This window comes from Hyla sarda, chromosome 1 (assembly GCF_029499605.1).
Source record: "Hyla sarda isolate aHylSar1 chromosome 1, aHylSar1.hap1, whole genome shotgun sequence".
Classification (NCBI taxonomy): domain Eukaryota; kingdom Metazoa; phylum Chordata; class Amphibia; order Anura; family Hylidae; genus Hyla; species Hyla sarda.
This window is the reverse complement of record NC_079189.1, coordinates 150,705,557-150,729,640: the sequence shown is the minus strand read 5'-3', so window position 1 is coordinate 150,729,640 and position 24,084 is coordinate 150,705,557. Positions and strand designations below refer to the sequence as shown.

Genomic DNA, 24,084 nt, shown 5'->3' with positions numbered 1-24,084 from the left:
AATAAAAGTTTTATAATCAAACAACAACAAGTGAGCAAAATGTTATATATTTTTTTCTCTTGACTGTTCCACAAACGTATTATTATTATGGTATGTAATATAAACCCCTAATATAAAAAATAAAACGTGTGTAAAAAGACTATTGTGAATAATAGTTTATTAATAAAAATTAAAAGAAAAAAATAAACAGGGTCTAACGATGAATCATGGAACATATTTAAATATCAGATGAGAAACATAGATAAAAGTAGTCACAGTTACAAATAAGAGAGAGTAAATCATGTTCGGCACAAAGATTAAAAATATATATTTCTAGGTTTGAAACATAAAGCAGGCCATAAAGATGGCAAATGTGTTTTCAAAACAAATACAAAGAAGTAAATGATGGCGATCAAGTTGACATCTCAATATATATTTCCAACAACTAAATATATATACTTCCAACACCTTAATAGTGCATTTCAATTTATATTTATGAATAGGTAACTAAAAGTGTTCATTTAGGGCTCTGTTCACACTTGGTTATGCTGTTTCTGTCAAGATTTCTGTTATGTTTGAAGGTAGAAATAGCACAGTCTGCAGTGCATAGCAGTATCTTCACCAAAACCAATGAGGAAAACCAGATACTGTAATAATTCAATGTCATCCTTCATGATTCATTTGAAAAGATCCGTTGTACCAGTCATGGCACCATTATAAACAGATTCCATAACGCTAGTCTGAACAGGGCCTAAAAGATTTTTAAAGCAAAAATTGTAACAAATTTACAAATTAATAAAAAAAAATATCTGCCAACATTACATTTAGCATAATTGCTCACTAGTCAGTCACAAGGTGTTAACTAAAATAAGGTCTTATTTAAAGTGTGTTACCAAATAAAGGGAGATAAAAATCAAAGTCTACCGATTTGGCATGAAGATAGATTCTAGAGGTATTCAGTTGGAAAAGAAATTAACATCTGTAACTGACTTACTTGCTCGTAAAATTGTGAACTTTAAAAAGCCAAGACACAAAAAAAAAGGATATGAAAATCACAATTAACTATCAGAGGACAAAATGTATTATACTTTTCCTGGATACTTTTCCCTGTTCAAATAAAATGGCTTGAAATCTACTAAAAACTTGGAGGAATAAAATTATACTTTACTACAACAATAAAAAATAAAAATAAAAGTGTCCATCTAGGAACATGTCAATGCCAACTATTTATTGGATCTTGGTTAGTTCACCTGATGAAACGATGCATCATAAAATCAATAGTTGTGCATCTGGGGAATTTGCCTATAGAACTTTCTTCCACTGGTGTAAATACTTTTATCTGTCGCATATGAGTATCTCTTCCATTCTGATGATTTGCTAAAACTGCTATCTGGATCATGAAAGTTCGGATCGGTCTTTTATGCGCATCTGTTAAGGGCACATGAATCCAGCCGCTGGGCTCCACCAACTCTAGTTGCTACAATATAAACAAAAAACACATCAGTTATAAACACATCAAATGAAACATTTTCTATGCGAAATAACATTAGAAATTATTGCAAATGAACAAGAAAATATAGATGCAATAAAAATAAGAAATCTGAAGTTAACTAAATGTTGATACCATTTGTCATTCTAAGGGGCCATTTACCATACAGTTTGGACTCAAAAACTATTTCATTTATTTCAGACCCATAACTACACTTTAAAACACCAAGGAGATTTGTTATATCACATAGGACTAAGGAGATAAAAGTGATAATAGGCGATTATGCTCTTTTTATGAAATGCATGATATTATCCTTTTTTTATTGGTTTGTCTAATAAAGATTCATTTTTGTATATTTTCTAATAGTCACTGTTTTATTTTCTTCCATTGGGTGTATAGTCTATATATGAAATTACAATACAGTGCTGACTATCCTACAGGGCCACTGTGCTGTAGAATTGTTCTAATTAATGATTGTGTATTTTTGCCAGTTTTTGGTAAAGAAATATAGTCCTAGTACAGTAAACTTGCTAAGCTGAGGTCGCAAATATTTACCAGCATAGCTGTTAAAAAGGAAGGGGAGATTTATCAAAACCTGTGGAGAGGCAAAATTGACCAGTTGCCCATAGCAACCAATCAGATCGCCTTTTACATTCTTAACAAGGCCTCTGAAAAATTAAAGATGCAAGCTGATTGGTTATTATGAACAACTGGTCAACTTAAATCTCCGCCAATGGGTCATTAGAATATAACCTATTGCTTAACCTGTTAAGGACGCAGGGGGTACCTGTACGCCCTGCGCATGCTCCCCTGCTATGACACGGGGTCACAAGCTAATTTTTTTTTAAATGTATAATAAGAGATTGAAAAGTCCCATCAAAACAAAAATGGTACAGATAAAAACTTCAGATCACGGCACAAAAAAGATTTGCCCTCTTACCGCCCCGTATGTGGAAAAAAAAAAAGTTATGGGGGTCAGAAGAGGACATTTTTAAACGTACTAGTTTTCGTGCAAAAAGTTATTTTTTGACAGTAGTAAAACAAAATCAAACCTATATTTATAATTGGGTATAATTTTAATCATATGGACCTACAGAACATGAATAAGGTGTAATTTGTACCTAAAGGTGCACTGCGTAGAAACGGAAGCCCGCATAATTTACAAAATGGCTTTTTTTTTTTTTTTTTTTACTAATTTTGTCTCACAAATCATTTTTGGGGTTTTGTTGTAGATTTTTTGGTAAAAGGACTGAAGTCATTACAAAGTAAAATTGGTATCGCATAAAACAAGCCCTCATATGGGTCTGTAGGTGGAAAACTGAAAGAGTTATGATTTTTAAAAGGTGAGGAGGAAAAACCTCGAGTCCTGATGTAGCGGTCATAGCGGGTCGGGTCCAGCCTCTAACAACGGCCGTGACCCTTGGCTAATAGCGCGCGGCATTGATCGTGCTGCCGTGCGCTATTAACCCTATGAATGTCGCGTCTAAAATGAAAGTGAAACCATGCCGGTTAGCTCAGGGAGCTGTTCGGGATAGCCGCGGTGAAATCGCGGCATCCCAAACAGCTTACAGGACAGCTGGAGAGTCCCTACCTGCCTCCTCACTGTCCGATCGCCGGAGAGTCCCTACCTGCCTCCTCACTGTCCGATCGCCGAATGACTGCTCAGTGCCTGAGATCCAGGCATGAGCAGTCAAGCGGCAGAATCATCGATCACTGGTTTCTTATAAGAAACCAGTGATCAATGTGAAAGATCAGTGTGTGCAGTGTTAGGCTAGGTTCACACTGTGGAATTTCTGGGCAGAATTTCCGCCGGCACTAGGACCGCGCAAACTACATTGCCGTCGCCATAGATGGCAATGCATTTCTGAGCAGATCTCCCAAAAGATCCACCCAGAAATGCATTGCAGTCTATGGGGGCAGCAATGCAGTCTGCTCGGTCCTAGTGCCGCTGGCTCGATCTCCGGCAGAAATTCTGCCCAGAAATTCTGCAGTGTGAACCTAGCCTTATAGGTCCCTATGGGAGCTATAACACTGAAAAAAAAAAAGTGAATAAAGATCATTTAACCCCTCCCCTATTAAAAGTTTGAATCACCCCCCTTTTCCCATAAAAAAAAACAACAAAAAAAAAAACCGGTGTAAATAAAAATAAACATACGTGGTATCGCCACGTGCGGAAATGTCCGAATTGTACAAATATATCATTAATTAAACCGCACGGTCAATGGCGTGCCCGCAAAAAAATTCCAAAGTCCAAAATAGTGCATTTTTGGGCACTTTTTATATCATGAAAAAATGAATAAAAAGCGATCAATAAGTTTTATCAATGCAAAAATGGTACCGCTAAAAACTTCACATCACGGCGCAAAAAATGAGCCCTCATACCGCCCCATACGTGGAAAAATAAAAAAGTTATAGGGGTCAGAAGATGACAATTTTAAACGTATAAATTTTCCTGCATGTAGTTTTGATTTTTTCCAGAAGTACGACAAAATCAAACCTACATAAGGTGTCATTTTTACCGAAAAATGTACTGTGCAGAAACGGAAGCCCCCAAAAGTTACAAAATTGCGTTTTTTTTTTTTTATTTTGTCTCACATTGATTTTTTTTCCCGTTTCGACGTAGATTTTTGGGTAAAATGACTGATGTCATTACAAAGTAGAATTGGTGGTGCAAAAAATAAGCCATCATATGGATTTTTAGGTGAAAGATTGAAAGAGTTATGATTTTTTAAAGGTAAGGAGGAAAAAACGAAAATGCAAAAACCCCGGGTCCTTAAGGGGTTAAAGGGGTACTCCGGTGCTTACACATCTTATCCCCTATCTAAAGGATAGGGGATAAGATGCCTGATCGCAGGAGTCCCGCAGCACGTGGCACCCCGTTTGTAATCAGTCCCCGGAGCGTGTTCGCTCCGGGTCTGATTACGGTCGACCGCAGGACGTCACGCCCCCGCCCCCGTGTGATGTCACGCTCCGCCCCTCAGTGCAAGCCTACGGGAGGGGGCGTGATAGCCAGTGATAGGCTGAGCCCACTCATGTAAGAAGCCAGCTTCTTACATGACAGTGGGCTCAGCCTATCATTAGCCGGGGCGGGACATCGCTCCGGCCGGTGATAGGCTGACGGCTGTCCTCCTCTGTCCCCAGCGAGCGGCCGAGGTGGGTGAGTTTGAGGTGGGAGTGTTTCACCGTGTGTAGGACTGAGAACCTGGGGACTTATCTATGCAACCTGCTATCCATGGCTTTTGCCGTTATCTACATATAAGTTCTGGGCCACGCTGCTTGGACCTATTGTGCCTGGACTCTTCTTCCAATTATCTTCTATCATCCTTTCCATCTCCTTCAACATTGCTGCTTTTCCCTCTCCTCCTTTTTCCTCAGTCTTACTGTGCTCTTTGCTCTACATTCTTCCTGTTTGCCTTCTTGGCTCTCCCTCTCTCTTGGTCTCTACCCCTGCACTTACTCACCTCTCTCCTCTTTTTCTGGTTTGGAGCCTCTATCTGGATCCTCCATCTGGCTGGCTAGACGCACAGTGGATTGATGTGCCTCATCTACCCCGGCTGGGGTAAAGGAAGTACGATGGTTCGGGTAGTACCTTGGACCATCTTTCCTGAGTACAGTTATGTTTTCATTTGTTTTATTTTGTTTCTGTTTATTTTTTTTGTTTTAGGAGGCTCTCTATCAGCGTCTTTATATTATGCTGATGGAGATGTTGCTGGATTGGTCGTCGCCTTATGTAAAGTATACAGGGGGGGCGGAAACTCACCCTTTCTTGCTAATCTTCTGCGCTTTTTGTTCTGGCCATTATGTGTAGAGTAATTTCACATAACGTGAGGGGTTTTAACTCCCCCACCAAACGGAAGATGGCCTTCCAGGCTTATTCTCGCCTTAAGCCCGATAATGTTTGTGTACAAGAATCTCACTTTACTATGTCCTGTTACCCTAATTTTATCCACAAGTCCTTTATGAGAGTGTATAGAGCGTCCTTCACCAGCAAGTGTAGGGGAGTTGCTGCATTTTACACAACTCCCTCCCACTTGAGGTTTTAGACGCAAGGAGCGATCCTGAGGGTCGTTATTTGATTATTTCGGGCTCTTTATACGGGAAGAATGTATGCCTTGTGAATACCTATGCCCCCACTGATAATCCTATTTTATTCTTTAGGGACATGTGTACCGTTCTTGACTCCCTGACATATGAAACTTTGATATGGGCTGGTGACTTTAATTTTGTGTACAATGGCAAGCTGGACCGTTCTAATACGGTTCAGTTTCGTAGGTTGGGGACTCAACAACGCCTGCTTTCTAGCCTGTTTACTGCACACTCTCTAGTGGATACTTGGAGGTAACATAATGGAACCAGTAGAGGTTACACATATTATTCCCCGGTCCAGCGTCACTATACGAGGATAGATTGGATACTGGTTAATGCTGCAACAGTCCCTCGGCTAGTTTAATCCCGTCATGTTCCCATGTCATGGTCAGACCATGATGTGGTATTGTCGGTCTTTAACTTTATGTCCCCTCTCACACTACCGTTTCGGTGGCGGCTTAAAGAGTCGTTATTGACTATGTCACGAATCAAGACCCAACTAGAAGCTGATATTGCTTCCTATTTTAATCTGAATGGTTGCCCTCACTCATCCCCCCATTGGACATGGTTGGCTCATAAGGCCTATATCCGTGGTCGCCTGGTCTCCGTGGCATCGGGGCTCAAGCGTGATAGGACGAGAGTCCAGGCGGCCTTGGAGACCAAGCTGTCCAGGTTGGTTTTTGCCCTCCAGCAGGACCATACCCCCTATCTTTACAAATCTATTGCGGATACTAGGTTGCAGCTGAATGCCCTGCTCTCCACAAAGGTGGAAAAGGCTTTGAGGTGGACAAGTGTGACCTATTATAGACTGGCGAATAAACCTCACAGATTACTAGCTGCTATGCTCAAAAAAACATCCTCGTTCAATCGAGTCCATAGCATATAGTTGAGGGCTGGTCTCCGCACCTCCCACCCCGACCGAATCTATGAAGCTTTTTCTACCTTCTATACTCACCTTTACTCGGCTCCTCCCTCTCCCCCTTCTTTTTCCGCTTCTTTAAACGCCTTTTTATCTCCATTGTCTCTCCCTTCTTTGTCTGCTCTGGAACGGGAGGTCTTAAAAGGACCCATCACGGCGGAGGAGGTAGAGCGGACCATCTCAAACTGAGCAAGTCCCCCGGTCCGGATGGATTTTCTGCCTCGTACTTTAAGACTTTCACCTCTTTATTGATCCCCCATCTTGTCTCCTTCTTCAATTCCATTATGTCTGGTACCAACCCTCCTCCTGAATTTCTTGATGCTCTGATTACTGTCTTACCTAAACCCTCTAAGGACCACTCCTATCCCTCTAATTACCGCCCTATCTCCCTTCTTAATGTTGACTCTAAACTACTTCTATTCTTGCTTCTAGACTTAACTCTTTCTTACCCTCTCTTGTCCATCTAAACCAGGTGGGGTTCATTCCGGGCCGTCAGGCACCGGATAATATCAGGAAGATTCTGAACCTGATTAATCATTCTGATGTGACCAAAACCCCAATGCTTGCCCTAGCATTAGACATAGAGAAGGCCTTTGACACAGTCTCCTGGCCATACCTGTTTCAGGTGTTATCTAAATTTGGTATCTCTGGCCCCTTTGTCCGCACGTTGCGAAGCATTTACTCAACCCCGACGGCCTATCTCAAGCTGCCCTCCACCTCACCCTCCTCTATATCTATAGGGAGAGGTACTCGCCAGGGGTGTCCCCTCTCGCCGGCGCTTTTTGAGCTAGTGATGGAGGCCCTGGCAGTTGCTATTAGGGATAATGTTGATATTAAAGGCCTTACAGTAGGTTCGGCTGAATACAAAACTAGCCTTTTTGCCAATGATCTTTTATTGATGTTAACAAGTCCTTTGATCTCTTTACCTAACTTGACCTCGCTTTTGGACAGATTTGCTGGGTTGTCGGGGTTGAAAGTGAACGTGGCTAAATCGCAGGTTATATACTGCAATGTCCCGCCTGAGACGCGGCATTTGATATCCTTGAATTTTGGGTTTCACGATTCCTCACAGGGCCTGTCCTATCTGGGGGTTACCCTCTCCACGTCCCTTAAATCCCTGTATACTGCAAGCTACCCCCCGCTATTTTGCTCTATTAGAGGGGATTTGACCAAGTGGTCTTTGCCACATATTTCTTGGGTAGGTTGCATAAATGTTCTTAAGATGGCCATTCTCCCGCGTATCCTGTACCGGTTTCACTCACTTCCCATCCCGGTGGTGAAAAGGGACATTTGCTCTCTCCAAAGCACCTTATTCCATTACATCTGGATGGGCCGCCGGTTCCGTATTAATAAGGCAGTTATGCATTATCATAAAAGGGTGGGCTCTCATTTCCCCATCTGATGAAATATTATTATGCTGCCCGGCTAGCCCAACTGGCCCTTACACACGCAGTGTGGAATATTCCTAGATGGGTAGGCTTAGAGGAATCTCTTATCCTTCCTTACTCTTTCTCTGCTTTGATGTGGTCCTCTAGTCCTGTCGCAGCTCTTCTCTCCTCTTTGGCGCAAATTACTTTATTCTCTCTGTCTCTTTGGCGTCCGGTCCGCTTTAAGTTCTCTCTACAATCTCCTGTACCTCCTCTCCTCTCCTTTCTTTCCAATCCTGCTTTTCACCCTGGTATCTCTACGGCTCCTTTTTCGTGGTGGCGTAATGCTAGATTAACCAAACTATATGACCTGCTGGTGGGTAAACAATTGATTACTATGGCACAACTCTATTCTATTCATACACTTCCTCCTGGGGAGCACTTTCTGCAGATACTGTCGTATTATTCCTCATTGGGTCCTCAGGGCTATATGGTGGACACTACGTTTTATGAGGCGACCTTGCTGTACAGCCCTACACTACCGGGCCTGCTTTCCCGACTTTATGCCCACCTAAATGCCCCTCCTGCTGATACCAAATTGCGCTTCATGGAAGCTTGGGAGCGTGACCTGCACGTGACCCTATGTCCCAGTGGCATGCTTGTTGTACGGCTGTCAGCAAGGGCAGCTGGCAAGTCTCCTTAATGGAGACATCTATTAAAATTCTACACAGAATCTATATGGTCCCCTCTAGACTGCACTCAATTTATCCCTCGGTATCTCCTCTATGCTTTAGAGGGTGTCGAGTTGTCGGTTCCATGCACCACATTTGGTGGAGCTGCCCTAAGGTGGCGCAGTTGTGGAGGAGGATTCATGTGGTTTTGGTAGATCTGTTTGCTGACCGCATGCCCAGTACCCCATCATTTTGTTTATTAAGCAATAAACCTAGCAGGATGCCGTTCCGTACTTTTCGGATGGCCCAGTTCATCCTTATGGCTACCCGGATACATATAGCTGCCCAATGGAAATCCCCGACTTTGTCGTTCCAAAAGGTAATTGACAAGGTTAATTTTGTAATGCTTTGTGAAAAGCTATCTGCCATCCGTGAGAGTAAGGTGGAATGTTTTGATAAATTATGGGAGGAATGGATAACTTCTTCTTATTGTCCTTCTATGCAAACTTGTCTTTCTCTCTATTAATCTGGGGGAGGGGATGGTTTCCCTACTTTTCTGTGTGCTGAGATTCCCTGTTCGGCGGTCCAGCTATTTATGTGTACTTGTGCTATCCTTCATTTGTGTACGCTGCATTTCCTGTACAATTTTTATTGAGTGCTGAGACGATATTGCCTCATAGTTATAGGTTTTATATGTTTTCTTTGTTCTTATGTAATATTATGCCTGTTAGGGCATCATTGCCTTTCTGCTTTTGCCTTCTGTATCGCTACCATTACTCTTTTCAATAAAAGATTCTTGGTTTGACTGTTAAAAGAACAAACCAAAAAGGAACATCTGTGTTAATGCCTAGTACCTTTTCAATACCACACCCTAACAGATAAAGGTACGCTGTCTTCATTTACATTGAATTCATGGGCCAATTGACATTGAAATATTATTATACATTTATTAATTTAATGTGTGTGGCCAATTAAAACTAGGCAGTAGGTCAAGTTGTACAAACCAATACATGAAAATACCACAAATTAAATAATGTAAAAATACAGTGCACTGCAATATAGTCCTAGCTATGCACTTCATGCCATACCATAGTTTGCAATGAGTTCTGTAATGCTATAGATCGTGCAGAAAGCTCTTGCATCTTAGAGATGTACACTAAAACAGATACCATTAGACGTGTTTTGATCACTGTGTTGAGCCCGAAAGTATCAAGTTATTAACATGAAGCTTACTTCCAACAAATTATCAGATTTTTAAAATATTTTTAATATTTGCTCAACCCTTGTTACAAACGGTGATAACTCACCAAAAATAAGGGTTATCTGTGCTGTAAAGAGCATATTTTTTTGTAGGATTTATTTGAACTTAAAGGGATATTTCCAGATTTTTTCTTATTTGACTGTGCTACAGAGGCTGTAAAGCTAGTGTAGTTTATAATATAGTGTCGGTACCTGTGTTCGATGGAGGTCTCCTTGTTTATTTTTAACAGCATACAATGGCTGTCGTCTCAGGTTTTCCAAGCTTGCAATGCTGCCTGGGACATTACATCACTAGTCAGGTGTTCAGAGGGAGCCTGTCTTTGCTTTTATGTGTGAAGCGACCACTGGGTGGAAGGGAGATCATTCTGCTAAGAACTGTGGTTTTGCAACAGCTGGAGGCACCCTGGTTAGAAAACACTTTTCTATTGCATGGAAAGGAGAACAGGTGTGTTTCAATGGGTGGGGTGGCTGATGTGTGGGAGGGAGAAAAGTAACCTCACACTTACAAACAAGGAATCATGGGACTTTTTGACTTTGAATGGTTCATTCAGAATATAGCCATTTAGGTCCAAGACAAGCACGGATCATTCCTAAGAATGTCCATTACTCTATGGCAGGTAAGTACTAAAAACACCCTATGGTGGATAACCCCTTTAACGTAACTCCGGCATACTGTATATTCCAATTGACACTTTTTGCTCCAAACAAAAAAAATTAAATAAAAATTTAATTAAAGGCAAAAGGTATGAATGATTTTGCTGAAATAAAGAGGAGAAAAAATCAAATGTGGAAAATCAAAGAGAAAGAGCTAAGGAAAAACTGAGCCACTTTGCCAGAAGATCTGCATGTATGTTTTCCTGTCTGGAAGGTCCTCAATAACAAATGTCACACAGAAAAAAAATTCTTGCTCTCAAATCTATAATCACTTGTCCTTTAACAGATATCATGGCTTTGCCATAGCACTGTACCTGTCAACACTTAAAGTGTTACAATCTGGCTTGAAGCCACCTCCTTTTTATGTAGGAAGAAGACGATCTTGTAGAAATGAGGCAGTAGTTCCAAAAAGAGTGATGTTGCTAGATCCAAAAGAAACTTCCACAGTTCCAAGCAAGTTAAAAGGAGAGCCCCCTACAAGAGAGGCTTTAAGGAAAAACCCAAACAAAAACAAGCAGAATGTATTCTGGTGAAAGAGGTAATTGTAGGAAGAAAGCTCTTTCATAGCAGCAAACAGTTATGAGACATTAAGACCACCAAGTAAGGAGATGACTTCGGCATCTTTGGCAGTTTCTTCGGCTAGATCAGAAGCTTTGATTTTCACTTGAAATAGCTAAAGAACGGTACAGCTAGGAAAGAGGCACAGCAGTCACTAAACAAGCATGGAGGCAGGAAAAAAAGAGGCGTAACATGAAAAGCACTTGAAATAATAAAATATACAATCAAATGCTTTAATTAATTTTAAATATGAGAGCACCTATTAGGTTACTATCTAAAACAGGGGACTAGCCCATAAGTGTGATCAATTTAAAAATAAGAACCAAAAATATTACACCAAATATAATTTTAAAATATTAGTTTATTGAAAAGAAGTTAAAAACATGGCATAACATAAAATACAAAGTACATGAATGGTGTCTGAAAAGGTATACAGGAAGAGAAGTAACAAATATGAAGTGGCCAATATAGTGAATGTGACAAACGTGTGTGTATATATAAATGAATATACAGTAACCCCCCGACCTACGATGGCCCCGACATATGATAAAATCAACATACGATGGCCTCTCAGAGGCCATCGCATGTCGATGTCAGCATCGACATACGATGCTTTTATATGTCGGGGCCATCGCATTAACTGCTATCCGACAGCGCAAAATGCTTAAGCTGCTGTCGGATAGCAGTTTAAGCATCCCTGGCAGGTTCACTTACCTATTCCCGCTGCTCCGGGTCCACTTCGCGATCCTCCGGTGTCTTGCTCATCTTCTCCAGGGTCTGGGCCTTGCTTTCCGGCGTCGTTATTACGTCACTACGCACGCCGCGCCGGTGCAGCAGCGTAATAACGTCACCAGAAAGTGAGGCCCGGACCCTGGAGAAGATGCGCAAGACACCGGAGGACTGCGAAGAAGACACCGGAGCAGCGGGACAGCATCGGGAGCGGTGAGGACCTGGTCCGGAGCGGCGGGGACAGGTGAGTACAGCTGCCTATACTTTACATTGCACGGATCCCTCAACATACGATGGATTCGACAAACGATGGGTCGTTTGGAACGAATTACCATCGTATGTTGAGGGACCACTGTATATAAATATTAGGGATCGATCGATATCGATTTTTTAGGGCCGATACCGATAATCTGTGGAGGTTAAGGCCGATAGCCGATAATTTATACCGATATTCCGGTATAAGTTATCGTCTATTTATCACCTCAAATTACCCCCGTCCCACACTCCCCCCCGCGCGGTGACGCCGCTGCAGATCATTGATTTAAAGCGGGCGCTTTAAATCAATGAACTGCAGCGGCTTTTGCGCTACCAGAGACGGCCGCCACCACCCGCTTCTCTCCCCCTGCGTGTCCTGGGGTCCTCCAGAGTCCTAATCCCCCCCCCCCCACCTATCATCTGCCCAGAGACCGCCGCCGCTCGCTTCTCTCTCCCCTGCTGGTCCTTAGTCCAACCACCACCACTACCCCATTGTCTCCCCCATTCCCGGTTTTATAATTTTCTGTTCCCGGGGCCGCGCTACTTCTGGCTCCGGCGGCGCCCTGAGCTGTCACTGTGCGCACTGACGGTGACGTCGTGGGGTTCGGCAGTGCGGTGGTGGGGGGTGAGGGGCATTATCAGATTATCTGCAAGGTAATTGCCGATACCGATAACGTACATCGGCCAAACCAATAATCGGTCAATCCCTAATATATATATGGTATTGGTAAAACCCCTATAACAAGGGAGCAAGCAAGTACAGGGAAAAGGAAACAGACCTGTAAATCCACATACCAAATGTAAAGCCCCAGAGTATAAGGAAAACAGTGAATTACAACAACAATATACTTGCAAAAGCCCACAGAAAGTAAAAAAACACAAGTGAAGATGCACTATACAGACCAATTCATAGACCTATATTGTTCTCGTTCACTGTTTTCCTTATACTTTGGGGTTTTACGTTTGGGATGTGGATTTACAGGTCTGTTTCCTTTTCCCTATACTTGCTTGCTCCCTTATTTTAGGGGTTTTACCAATAACCTATATAGACACACGTTTGTCACGCTCACTATATTGGCCACTTCATATTTGTTACTTCTTTTTCTATATACCTTTTCAGCCACCATTCATGTAAACATTCATGTTTCATTTTAAATATGTGACTGAAAAATAAGACTTGTGTAACCAGCAAAAAAACACCAGAATTTTGTCACAAGGGGATAATTTTTTTTATTGACTTTAATGAATAACTGATATTATTATATTCCTAATGCATCCATATATCCTATGATTGAATAACTATTAAACATAAAGTAATGATGATTAATCTGCTTTTGACAATCCCCTAAGTCTCAAGACTGACCACAGGATGTCTTGCTTATCTGCCCCCATAGGCTGTTACAATATTTGTTAAACTAGCTAAAGGCCCTTTGGTCCGAACGGTTCCTTGACTATTATTGCCCACTAGGACAAGGTAAGTTTTGTTTACCCTATTGCAGATGATCAGTGAGTCATTTTAAGATTTACCTCTGTATAAACAGTTGTGATGCAAGCCTTGTACAGACCTGGTGTAGACTTTAGCTTAAATTTTCACCTGCTTGCAAATTGAAATAGTTTGGTGCCTCCATGACACCATGAGCCCTTTGTGTGGTGTCAGGCCCTCTTTGTACCACATCTGACCAGGTCTGAAGTTTTATTAGTACACATACTGTATAATCATAAAAAAAGGGTGGTGGGGGGCTCACACTGTATACTGTATACCGAGGTTTCTGTGATACACGTAACCCTACGTGTCAAAAAAGGAATATTAAACTAGAATTAAAGGTACAGACCTCTAGGTGTACAGATGTGCATATATATATATATAATGGAAACAGTATATATGGTACTATTGTAGTATATATGGTACTATTGTAATATAGAATCCAAAGCAGTGTGTAATAAATAGAAGAGCAAGACTAGTTACATATTAATAAACAATGTTTATTTAACTGATATAATTGGTCCAAGCAGGGCCCTTGCTATGGACCAAATGTACAATATATAATAACAATTAAAATATATAGGTATATTTAAAAAATTAAAAGGTTATAGAACAGTACATATTATGCCACCTGGTGGAAAAGTGACTTGTGCTGAGGCTGGTCTAGTATTGCCCAGTTTTGTAATATATTTTAATTGTTATTAAATATTGTACATTTGGTCCATAGCAAGGGCCCTGCTTGGACCAATTATATCAGTTAAATAAACATTGTTTATTAATATGTAACTAGTCTTGCTCTTCTATTTATTACACACTGCTTTGGATTCTATACTACTGTTATAATACTGTTTCCATTATATATATACACATCTGTACACCTAGAGGTCTGTACCTTTAATTCTATTTTAATACACATATAATCATGTTTAAAGCTTTATTAGTACACAGTAACTTTTTCTCCATGATGTCATTATCACAGATATCCGATCAGGTAGCCAGCATACCTGAAGCATTCTATGAATAAGAAGCAGTATTCTGCACTGCTCAACAGAGATTGTCATCAATTAATATTCCAATGGGGCTCACAATCTAAGGAACCTGTTGGATGGGCAGACATGCACACTTGGTGCTTGTCCAAAGAGCCTTTTACATGACATAACTGTCATGCAGGTAGGGCCACACAAAAGATCACTAGATTGTTCATGCAGTCCTTTCCTTATACCATTCTACAGCTACAAACTCCATATTACATGGGAAAATGTGCTGCTGATGAATAAGGTTTTAACCTGCTAAAAAGGAAGTGATCAGATAAAAAACAAATGCTTGCTTGCTTGCTTGTTTGTCAGCCGATTGCTGTCCCTATTACATGAAACACTGTTTACTTGTGTAGATTATAATTGCTAAAATAATGGGATCCTACATTTTAAATTATTTATCAGTATGTTTAGGGAAAGTGGGAGGAAACCTGCAGTTTCACTTGATTGCTTGAAATAGGGCATCAACACAACTTATTTGTTCCAGGACCTGTCAGGAACCGGCGTCTTAATTTGCTCAATTTATGATTAGAAACTAAACTTTGAAAGGTTAGCAGAGCAGTCTTCTTTTAGCCTCTGAGGAAGCAAACCCATGAAAGGTCTTTTGGGGCATACAGCTGTGACATCAGCTTGTCTAGGGGCATAGGTAACACATAACAGTCCATTAAAGGGGTTATCCAGGAAAAAACTTTATATATATATATGTATATATATATATATATATATATATATATATATATATATATATATATATATATATAAATATATTGGCTCCAGAAAGTTAAACAGATTTGTAAATTACTTCTATTAAAAAATCTTAATCATTTCAGTACTTATGAATTCAATGCTCTCACTGCTCCCATATTTTGGATTTCCCTGGTTTAGGCTTAATGTTCTTCATTGTTTTTAGTTGATGTCAATATAGTATATACCTTTTTTTATTTTAATAATATAGGACTGCTTATCTGTGGTATATATATATATATATATATATATATATACATACATACACACACACATATATATATATATATATATATATATATATATATATATATATATATATATATGTTGACGTAGCTATGAGTTAATTGTGATAACAATGGAAAATGTACCCAGCTAGGTTAGAGAAGTGCCTTGTGAAAACTGTTTAACCAATATAAGACAAAGTGGTTTAGAATCATTGAGTATGCCTACATAAGTAAAATCCACACCACAATGATTTTTTGGCGATACATAAACTGTTAGCTATTAAGCATGGTCAAACCTCAGGATTTATTAGGTTAAGATGTGAGAACATCATGATTGTTTTGGTACTCTGAAAACCATTTAACACAGATGTTCAAGGACAATTTAAAAACCTGTCTGTTTTAAAGAGGCCTTTGAAAAATGAAAGAAGCAATCTAATTGGTTGCTATGGGCAACTCAGCAACTTTGGGCAGGTTTTGATCCATCATCCCCCATAATTTTATAAAGCTATAATGGCATGTATTTAAAGGGTCTTTTTAGGACTACTAATGACCATCAATTTAAAGCGTACTTGTTTTTGTGTCACCAATTGTACTTTGCAATTAAATTAATTATTTTATAACATTAACTGCAGTGTAACCCAAAAAAAAATTTTGTGGGGTGAAATGAAAAAAAAAAAAAAAGGTGACATTTTGCAAATCTTTATGGCTCCTGTTTCTAAGCCGTGCGCCTTTTGGTAAAAATGACACCTTATCATTATTCTGTAGGTCCATACGGTCACAGGGATACCCAATTTATGTGGGTTTTATTTATTTTACTATTTAAAAAAAATTCAACTACATGCACCAAAATTAGTATGTTTAAAATGGTCATCTTCTGACCCCCTATAACTTTTTTTTTTCCCCCACGTATGGGGCTATATGAGGGCTCATTTTTTGCGCCCTGGTCTGTAGTTTTTATCGATACCATTGATTTGATGGGACTTTTTGATCAGGTTTTTTTATTATTATTATTATTGTATATGAAGTGACAAAAAAACGCACAATTTTGTATTTTTTACGTGTACGCCATCAACCGTGCGGTTTAGCCAACCTTATATTTTTTTAATAGTTCAGACATTTACACACGAGGCCGTACCACATATGATTTTTTTTTATTACATTATTTTATTTAAAAAATAGGAAAAGGGGGGTGTTTCAAACTTTTATTAGGGGGGGCTTATTCAGGTCTAGAGCAGTAGATCGCTGATCGGACGACGAGTAGGCAGGTGAGGACCCTCCTGTCGTCCAGTAAGCTGATCGGGACATCGCGATTCTGTTGTGATAGTCCCAACCAGCTTCGCTGAGCTGCCAGGATAATTTCACTTTCACTTTAGATGCCGTAATCAATTTTAGCCGGGCATCGGCCCGATTGCCGATGCCTGGCATTAACCCTGGGTCCTGGCTGCAGATAGCAGTCAGGACCCACGGGGTTTGAAGCGTTCTCCGCTCGTGAGAATGCTTTAAACCCCAGGAAGGGGACTCAGGACGTACAGGATGTCAGGGCGTACCTGTACACCCTGTGTCCTTAAGGTGTTAACCCCCTAAAGGGGTTATCCAGGAATTTAAAAATAGAGCTAATTTATTTAACCCCTTAAGGACCAAGGACGTACCGGTACGTCCTTGGTCCTGCTCTCCTGATATAACGCGTGGTTACACAGTAACCCCGCGTCATATCACGGCGGGCCCGGCGTCATAGTGAAGCCAGGACCAGCCTCTAATAGCGCGCAGCGCCGTTGGCGGCACCGCGCGCTATTAACCCTTTAGCCGCGTGCTCAGAGCTGAGCCGCGCGGCTAAAAGCGAAACCGAAAGTTGCCGGCTAGCTCAGTGGGCTGTTCGGGATAGCCGCGGCGAAATCGCAGCATCCCGAACCGCTTACAGGACAGTGGGAGGGCCCCTACCTGCCTCCTCGCTGTCCGATCGCCGAATGACTGCTCAGTGCCTGAGATCCAGGCACGAGCAGTCATGCGGCAGAATCGTCGATCACTGGTTTCCTATGAGAAACCAGTGATCAATGATGAAGATCAGTGTGTGCAGTGTTATTCTGCAGTGTGAACCTAGCCTTATAGGTCCCTATGGGACCTATAACACTGCAAAAAAAAAAGTGAAAATAAAAGTGAGTAAACATCATTTAACTCCTCCCCTACTAAAAGTTTGAATCACCCCCCTTTTCCAATAAAAAAAAAAAGCACAGTGTAAATAAAAATAAACATATATGGTATCACCGCGTGCGGAAATGTCTGAATTATAAAACTATATCATTAATTAAACCGCTCGGTCAATGGCGTGCGCGCAAAAAAATTCCAAAGTCCAAAATAGTGCATTTTTGGTCACTTTTTATATCATTTAAAAATGAATAAAAAGCGATCAATAAGTCATATCAATGCAAAAATGGTACCGTTAAAAACTTCAGATCACGGCCCTCATAGCGCCCCATACACTGAAAAATAAAAAAGTTATAGGGGTCAGAAGATGACAATTTTAAACGTATTAATTTTCCTGCATGTAGTTATGATTTTTTCCAGAAGTCCGACAAAATCAAACCTATATAAGTAGGGTATCATTTTAATCATATGGACCTACAGAATCTTTATTCTGTAGGTCCATACGATTAAAATGATACCCTACTTATATAGGTTTGATTTTGTTGGACTTCTGGAAAAAATCATAACTACATGCAGGAAAATTAAGGTGTCATTTTTACCGAAAAATGTAGTACGTAGAAACGGAAGCCCGCAAAAGTTACAAAACGGCGTTTTTTTTTTCAATTTTGTCCCACAATGATTTTTTTTTTCCGTTTCACCGTAGATTTTTGGGCAAAATGACTGACGTCATTACAAAGTAGAATTGGTGGCGCAAAAAATAAGCCATCATATGGATTTTTAGGTGCAAAATTGAAAGAGTTATGATTTTTTAAAGGCAAGGAGCAAAAAACGAAAATGCAAAAACGGAAAACCCCCCGGTTATTTAAGCTGAAGAACCACACCCAACCTGTAGACAGACGGGGAGCGTCTTTTGAAAGAAATTAGCTATGTTTTTCCATTTTTGGATAACCCCTGTAAGGCATTTAAACTGTGTGGCGTAAACGTAAAAAAAATATGAAAGTCCAAAATCATGTGTTTTTAGTCACTTTATATAGCAGAAAAAATGAATGAAAGGCGATAAAAATTTCCCTTCAAATCAATATAGCCCTATATACAGAAATAATTGGGGAGTTATAGGGGGCAAACAGGACAATTTTAACCCCTTAAGGACCAGTGGTTTTTCAGTTTTTTGCACTTTCATTTTTTTCCTCCTTACCTTTAAAAAATCATAACACTTAAAATTTTGCACCTAAAAATCCATATGATGGCTTATTTTTTGCGCCACCAATTCTACTTTGTAATGACATCAGTCATTTTACACAAAAAAAATAATCATTGTGCGACAAAATTGAAGAAAAACACCATTTTGTAATTTTTGGGGGCTTCCGTTTCTACGCAGTACATTTTTTTTGTAAAAATGACTCCTTATCTTTATTCTATTGGTCCATAAGATTAAAATGATACCCTACTTATATAGGTTTGATTTTGTTGTACTTCTGGAAAAATTCATAACTACATGCAGGAAAATTTATACGTTTCAAATTGTCATCTTGTGACCCCTATAACTTTTCTATTTTTTCGCGTACGGGGCGGTATGAGGGCTAATTTTTTGCGCTGTGATCTGAAGTTAACCAATTACCAAAACCTCAGGGCACAAGATCCCCTTAGGGACAACCCTTTGTACAATTTTACTTTTATTGTGTATAGTTTTAAAAGAACACCAGTATATACCATGTGATTGTGATTAAAACTTAAGTGTCACAGAACCAGTCATGCATATAAATGGGGATAGACCCCTAATAATTAATTTGGGGGGAACTGCAGTTTCCCCTATATCTGGTAACTGTAACACACATTAAAATCACCGAATCTGCCCCCCCTCTACTAGTTTTGGTGCCTTAGCACCGTCCTCAGGAGGATGTCTCTTTTGCCCAGATATCCTCTTGAGGACGGTGCTAAGGCACCAAAACTAGAAGAGGGGGGGGGGGGGGGGGGAGATTCGGTGATTTTAATGTGTGTTACAGTTACCAGATATAGGGGAAACTGCAGTTCCCCACAAATTAAAGGAGAACTACGGGATTGAAAAATGTATCCCCGATCCAAAGGATAGGGGATAAGTTTCAGATTGCGGGGGGTCCGACCGCTGGTGCCCCCCGCGATCTCCCGTACCGGGCCCCGGCTCTCTGGTTAGAGAGGGCACGACTGGTTCAGTTAAATTTTACAAAGGGTTGTCCCTAAGGGGATCTTGTGTGCCGGGCTTTGCGCCCTGGGGTTTTGGTAATTGGTTGATTAAGCGATCCCTGGCCCTTTAGGGGATCATTGTGAAAAGAAAAAAAAAGTGATCTGAAGTTTTCAGCGGTACCATTGTATTGATCGGACGTTTTGATCGCTTTTTATAAATGTTTTCATGATATAAAAAGTGACCAAAAAGACACTATTTTGGACTTTTGAATTTTTTTGCGCGTATGCCACTGACCGTGCGGTTTAATTAACTATATATATTTAATATAATTCTGACATTTCCACACGCGGCGATACCACATGTTTATTTTTATTTACACTTTTTTTTTAAATGGGAAAAGGGGGGTGATTCAAACTTTTATTAGGGAAGGGGTTAAATGATCTTTATTAACTTTTTTTCTTTTTTTTACTGCTTTTTTGCAGTGTTATAGCTCCCATAGGGGGCTATAAAACTGCACACACTGATCTTTTACATTGATCAATGGTTTCTCATAGGAAACCATTGATCAATGATTCTGCCGCTTGACCGTTAGTGCCTGGATCTCAGACACTGAGCAGTCATTCAGCGATCGGACAACAAGAGGTAGGTAAGGGGAACCTCCTACTGTCCTACCGCGGCGATCTCGAACAGCTCCCTGAGCTAATCGGCATTGGTTTACTTTGACTTTAGACGCAGCGTTCAACTTTGAATGCCGCATCTAAAGGGTTAATAACGCGATCCGCACCGCGATCAGTGCCGCACGCTATTAGCCACGGGTCCCGGCGATTGTTAGAGGCCGGGCCCAACCCGTGGCCCCTGCGTTATAGTAAGGGAGAGGACTCAGGACGTACTGGTACGTCCTTGGTCCTTAAGGGGTTAAGCATACCAATTTTCATTCAAAAAGTTTTTTTTAAAGTAGCAAAATAAAACAAAACCTACCTAAATTGGATATTGTTGTAATCGTATGGAAATTGGCCCAGTTCTTAAATGGACATTGTCAGAACCAACAACTTGTTATGCTGTTACTGATGGAAATTAATATTTTTTTTATATTTAGAAAATGGATACTGAAGATCCCACCACCTAAAGTCCCCATACCTACTGGGACACTAACCAGTCCTGTAGCAGCAGCAGGCTTGTCCATGAGTCATGGACAAGATAGGACTCATGGAAAAGTCTGCATGAGCAGGCGCAACAATTAACTCCAACATGGGAGAGACAGGCCCCCTTTCCCTGAGAGGATTTCTAACAATGTGAGCTCATGAAAAGTGATATTTTTATAATAAATATAGGTGATAGAGGCATAAAATTTAGATTGTTAGGATTAGGTAATAAGTTTTTTTTTTTTTTTTAATGGGAAAAGGGGGGTGATTCAAACTTTTATTAGGGAAGGGGTTAAATGATCTTTATTAACTTTTTTTTTTTACTGCTTTTTTGCAGTAAATATAATATTAATTATAATTTTTTTTTGTAGGATCTGATAGGTAAGTGGCCAAACAGCCCAGTTAAGAGGAATTCTAAAGTCTCCAAGACAGACCCCAAACCATCTTTGCATCATTTACCTATTCAGATTGAAAAAGTAAAAAATGAGAATAAGAAAAAAAAAAGGTTTGCATTATGTTTATATTAACCCCTTCCCGCAGAATGTCATATATAAACGCCGGGTTGTGCAGTGCGTTCGCGCATCCCGGCGTTTATAAATGACATTCAGTTAACCCGGCGATGCGCAGCATCACACGGGTTAACTGGCAGAAGTCCCGCTGTTTCCAGCAGGGGACAACTTCTGCTTCACCCCCAGGACCATCCATTGATGGTCCTGGTCAGCGATCACTGTGATTGGTCCCTGTGGACCAATCACAGTGATCTGGGGTGAAAATTCAGATCCCCCGCACTGCCCGCCCCTGGAAGTCGGGCAGAACAGGGGACGATGGCTGCGGGGGCTCGCTGGGACCTGCGGCATAGGGGGGGGACATCAGGGGACCGGCGGCCTTACCTGGCGGGACCGAGGAGCAGCGGCAGGACCGGCCACGTGGACGAGCAGCGACGGGACCGGCAGGTAAGTATATGGTCCTCAGAAGCAGCAGTGAAGATCTTCACTGCTGCTTCTAGGAGTCTGAAAACTACAACTCCCAGCATGCCTAGACAGCCTTTGGCTGTCTGGGCATGCTGGGAGTTGTAGTTTTGCAACATCTGGAGGGGCCCAGTTTGGAGACCATTGTATAATGGTCTCCAATCTGTGCTCTTCCAACTGTTGCAAAACTACAACTCCCAGCATGCACTGACTGTCCAGGCATGCTGGGAGTTTTAGTTCAGCAACATCTGGCCCTTTAGATATTGCCGAACTACAACTCCCAGCATGCCCTTCAGCTGTCTGGGCATGCTGGGAGTTGTAGTTTTGCAACAACTGGAGACACACTGGTTGGGAAACATTGTTTCTAATTCAGTGTTTCCTAACCTGTGTGCCTCCAGCTGTTGCAAAACTATAACTCCCAGCATGCACTAACAGACCATGCATGCTGGGAGTTGTAGTTTTGCAACATCTGGAGGGCCCCAGTTTGGAGACCATTGTATAATGGTCTCCAATCTGTGCTCTTCCAGCTGTTGCAAAACTACAACTCCCAGTATGCACTGACTGTCCAGGCATGCTGGGAGTTTTAGTTCAGCAACATCTGGTCCTTCAGATGTTGCCGAACTACAACTCCCAGCATGCCCTTCAGCTGTCTGGGCATGCTGGGAGTTGTAGTTTTGCAACAACTGGAGACACACTGGTTGGGAAACATTGTCTGTTTCTAACTGAGTGTTTCCTAACCTGTGTACCTCCAGCTGTTGCAAAACTAGAACTCCCAGCATGCACTAACAGACCATGCATGCTGGGAGTTGTGGTTTTGCAACAGCTGGTGCACCCCCCCCTGTGAATGTACAGGGTACATTCACATGGGCGAGGCTTTTACAGTGGGTTTCTCGCATCTTGAGATGCAGCAAATTTTGCGCCGGGAAACTCGCTGTAATCCCCCGCCCATGTGACTGTACCCTAAAAACACTACACTACACTAACACAAAATAAAATAAAAAGTTAAAAACACTACATATACACATACCCCTACACAGCCCCCCTCCCCCAATAAGAACGTCCGGTACGCCACTGTTTCCAAAGCAGAGCCTCCAGCTGTTGAAAAACATCAACTCCCAGTATTGCCGGACAGCCGTTGACTGTCCACGCATGCTGGGAGTTTTGCAACAGCTGGAGGCACCCTGTTTGGGAATCACTGGCGTAGAATACCCCTATGTCCACCCCTATGCAAATCCCTAATCTAGGCCTCAAGTGCGCAAGGCGCTCTCACTTTGGAGCCCTGTCGTATTTCAAGGCAACAGTTTAGGGCGACATATGGGGTATCGCCGTACTCGGGAGAAATTGCGTTACAAGGTTTGGGGGGCTTTTTCTTCTTTAACCCTTCATGAAAAGGAAATGTTGGGGTCTACACCAGAATGTTAGTGTCAAAAAAATGTAATTTTTTACACTAACATGCTGATGTTGCCCTATACTTTACATTTTCACAAGAGGTAAAAGGGAAAAAAGCCCCCCAAAATTTGTAACGCAATTTCTCCCGACTACAGAGATACCCCATATGTGAGCGCTCTGGGGGCGCACAACAAGGCCCAGAAGGGAGAGCGCACCATGTACATTTGAGGTGATTTGCACAGGGGTGGCTAATTGTTACAGCGGTTTTGACAAACGCAAAAAAAAAAAAACCCCACATGTGACCCCATTTCGGAGACGACACCCCTCACGGAATGTAATGAGGAGTGCAGTGAGAATTTACCCCCCACAGGTGTCTGACGGATCTTTGGAACAGTGGTCTGTGAAAATGAAAACTTGTACAGCCCACTGTTCCAAAGATCTGTCAGACACCAGTGCTCACTGTACCCCTTGTTACGTTCCTCAAGGGGTCTCCTTTCCAAAATGGTATGCCATGTGTTTTTTTTTTGCTGTTCTGGCACCAGAGGGGCTTCCTAAATGCGATATGCCCCCCGAGCAAAATTTGCTCTCAAAAAGCCAAATATGACTCCTTCTCTTCTGAGCATTGTAGTTCGCCCATAGTGCACTTCAGGTCAACTTATGGGGTACCTCCATACTCAGAAGAGAAGGGGTTACAAATATTGTGGGGTATTTCCTGCTATTAACCCTTGCAAAAATTTGAAATTTGGGGGGAAACACACATTTTAGTGGAAATTTTTTTTTTTTTTTTTTTACATATGCAAAAGTCGTGAAACACCTGTGGGGTATTA

At 41.2% G+C, this 24,084-nt stretch overlaps 1 protein-coding gene across 8 annotated transcripts in view; it reads right to left on the bottom strand.

Annotated features, from left to right (window-relative positions):
* Positions 1-1,136: 1,136 nt before the first annotated feature.
* The window catches only part of ANAPC10 (anaphase promoting complex subunit 10), a 110,610-nt gene continuing 87,662 nt past the window's right edge, over positions 1,137-24,084 (bottom strand). For 7 of the 8 annotated variants that reach the window (XM_056562878.1, XM_056562875.1, XM_056562873.1 and 4 more), the window contains one exon: positions 1,137-1,456. In XM_056562878.1, the coding sequence (XP_056418853.1) occupies positions 1,226-1,456 (231 nt within the window). In that variant the 3' untranslated portion in view covers positions 1,137-1,225. The remainder of the gene's footprint in view (positions 1,457-24,084) is intronic. The other variant, XR_008890446.1, reaches the window with a different exon arrangement.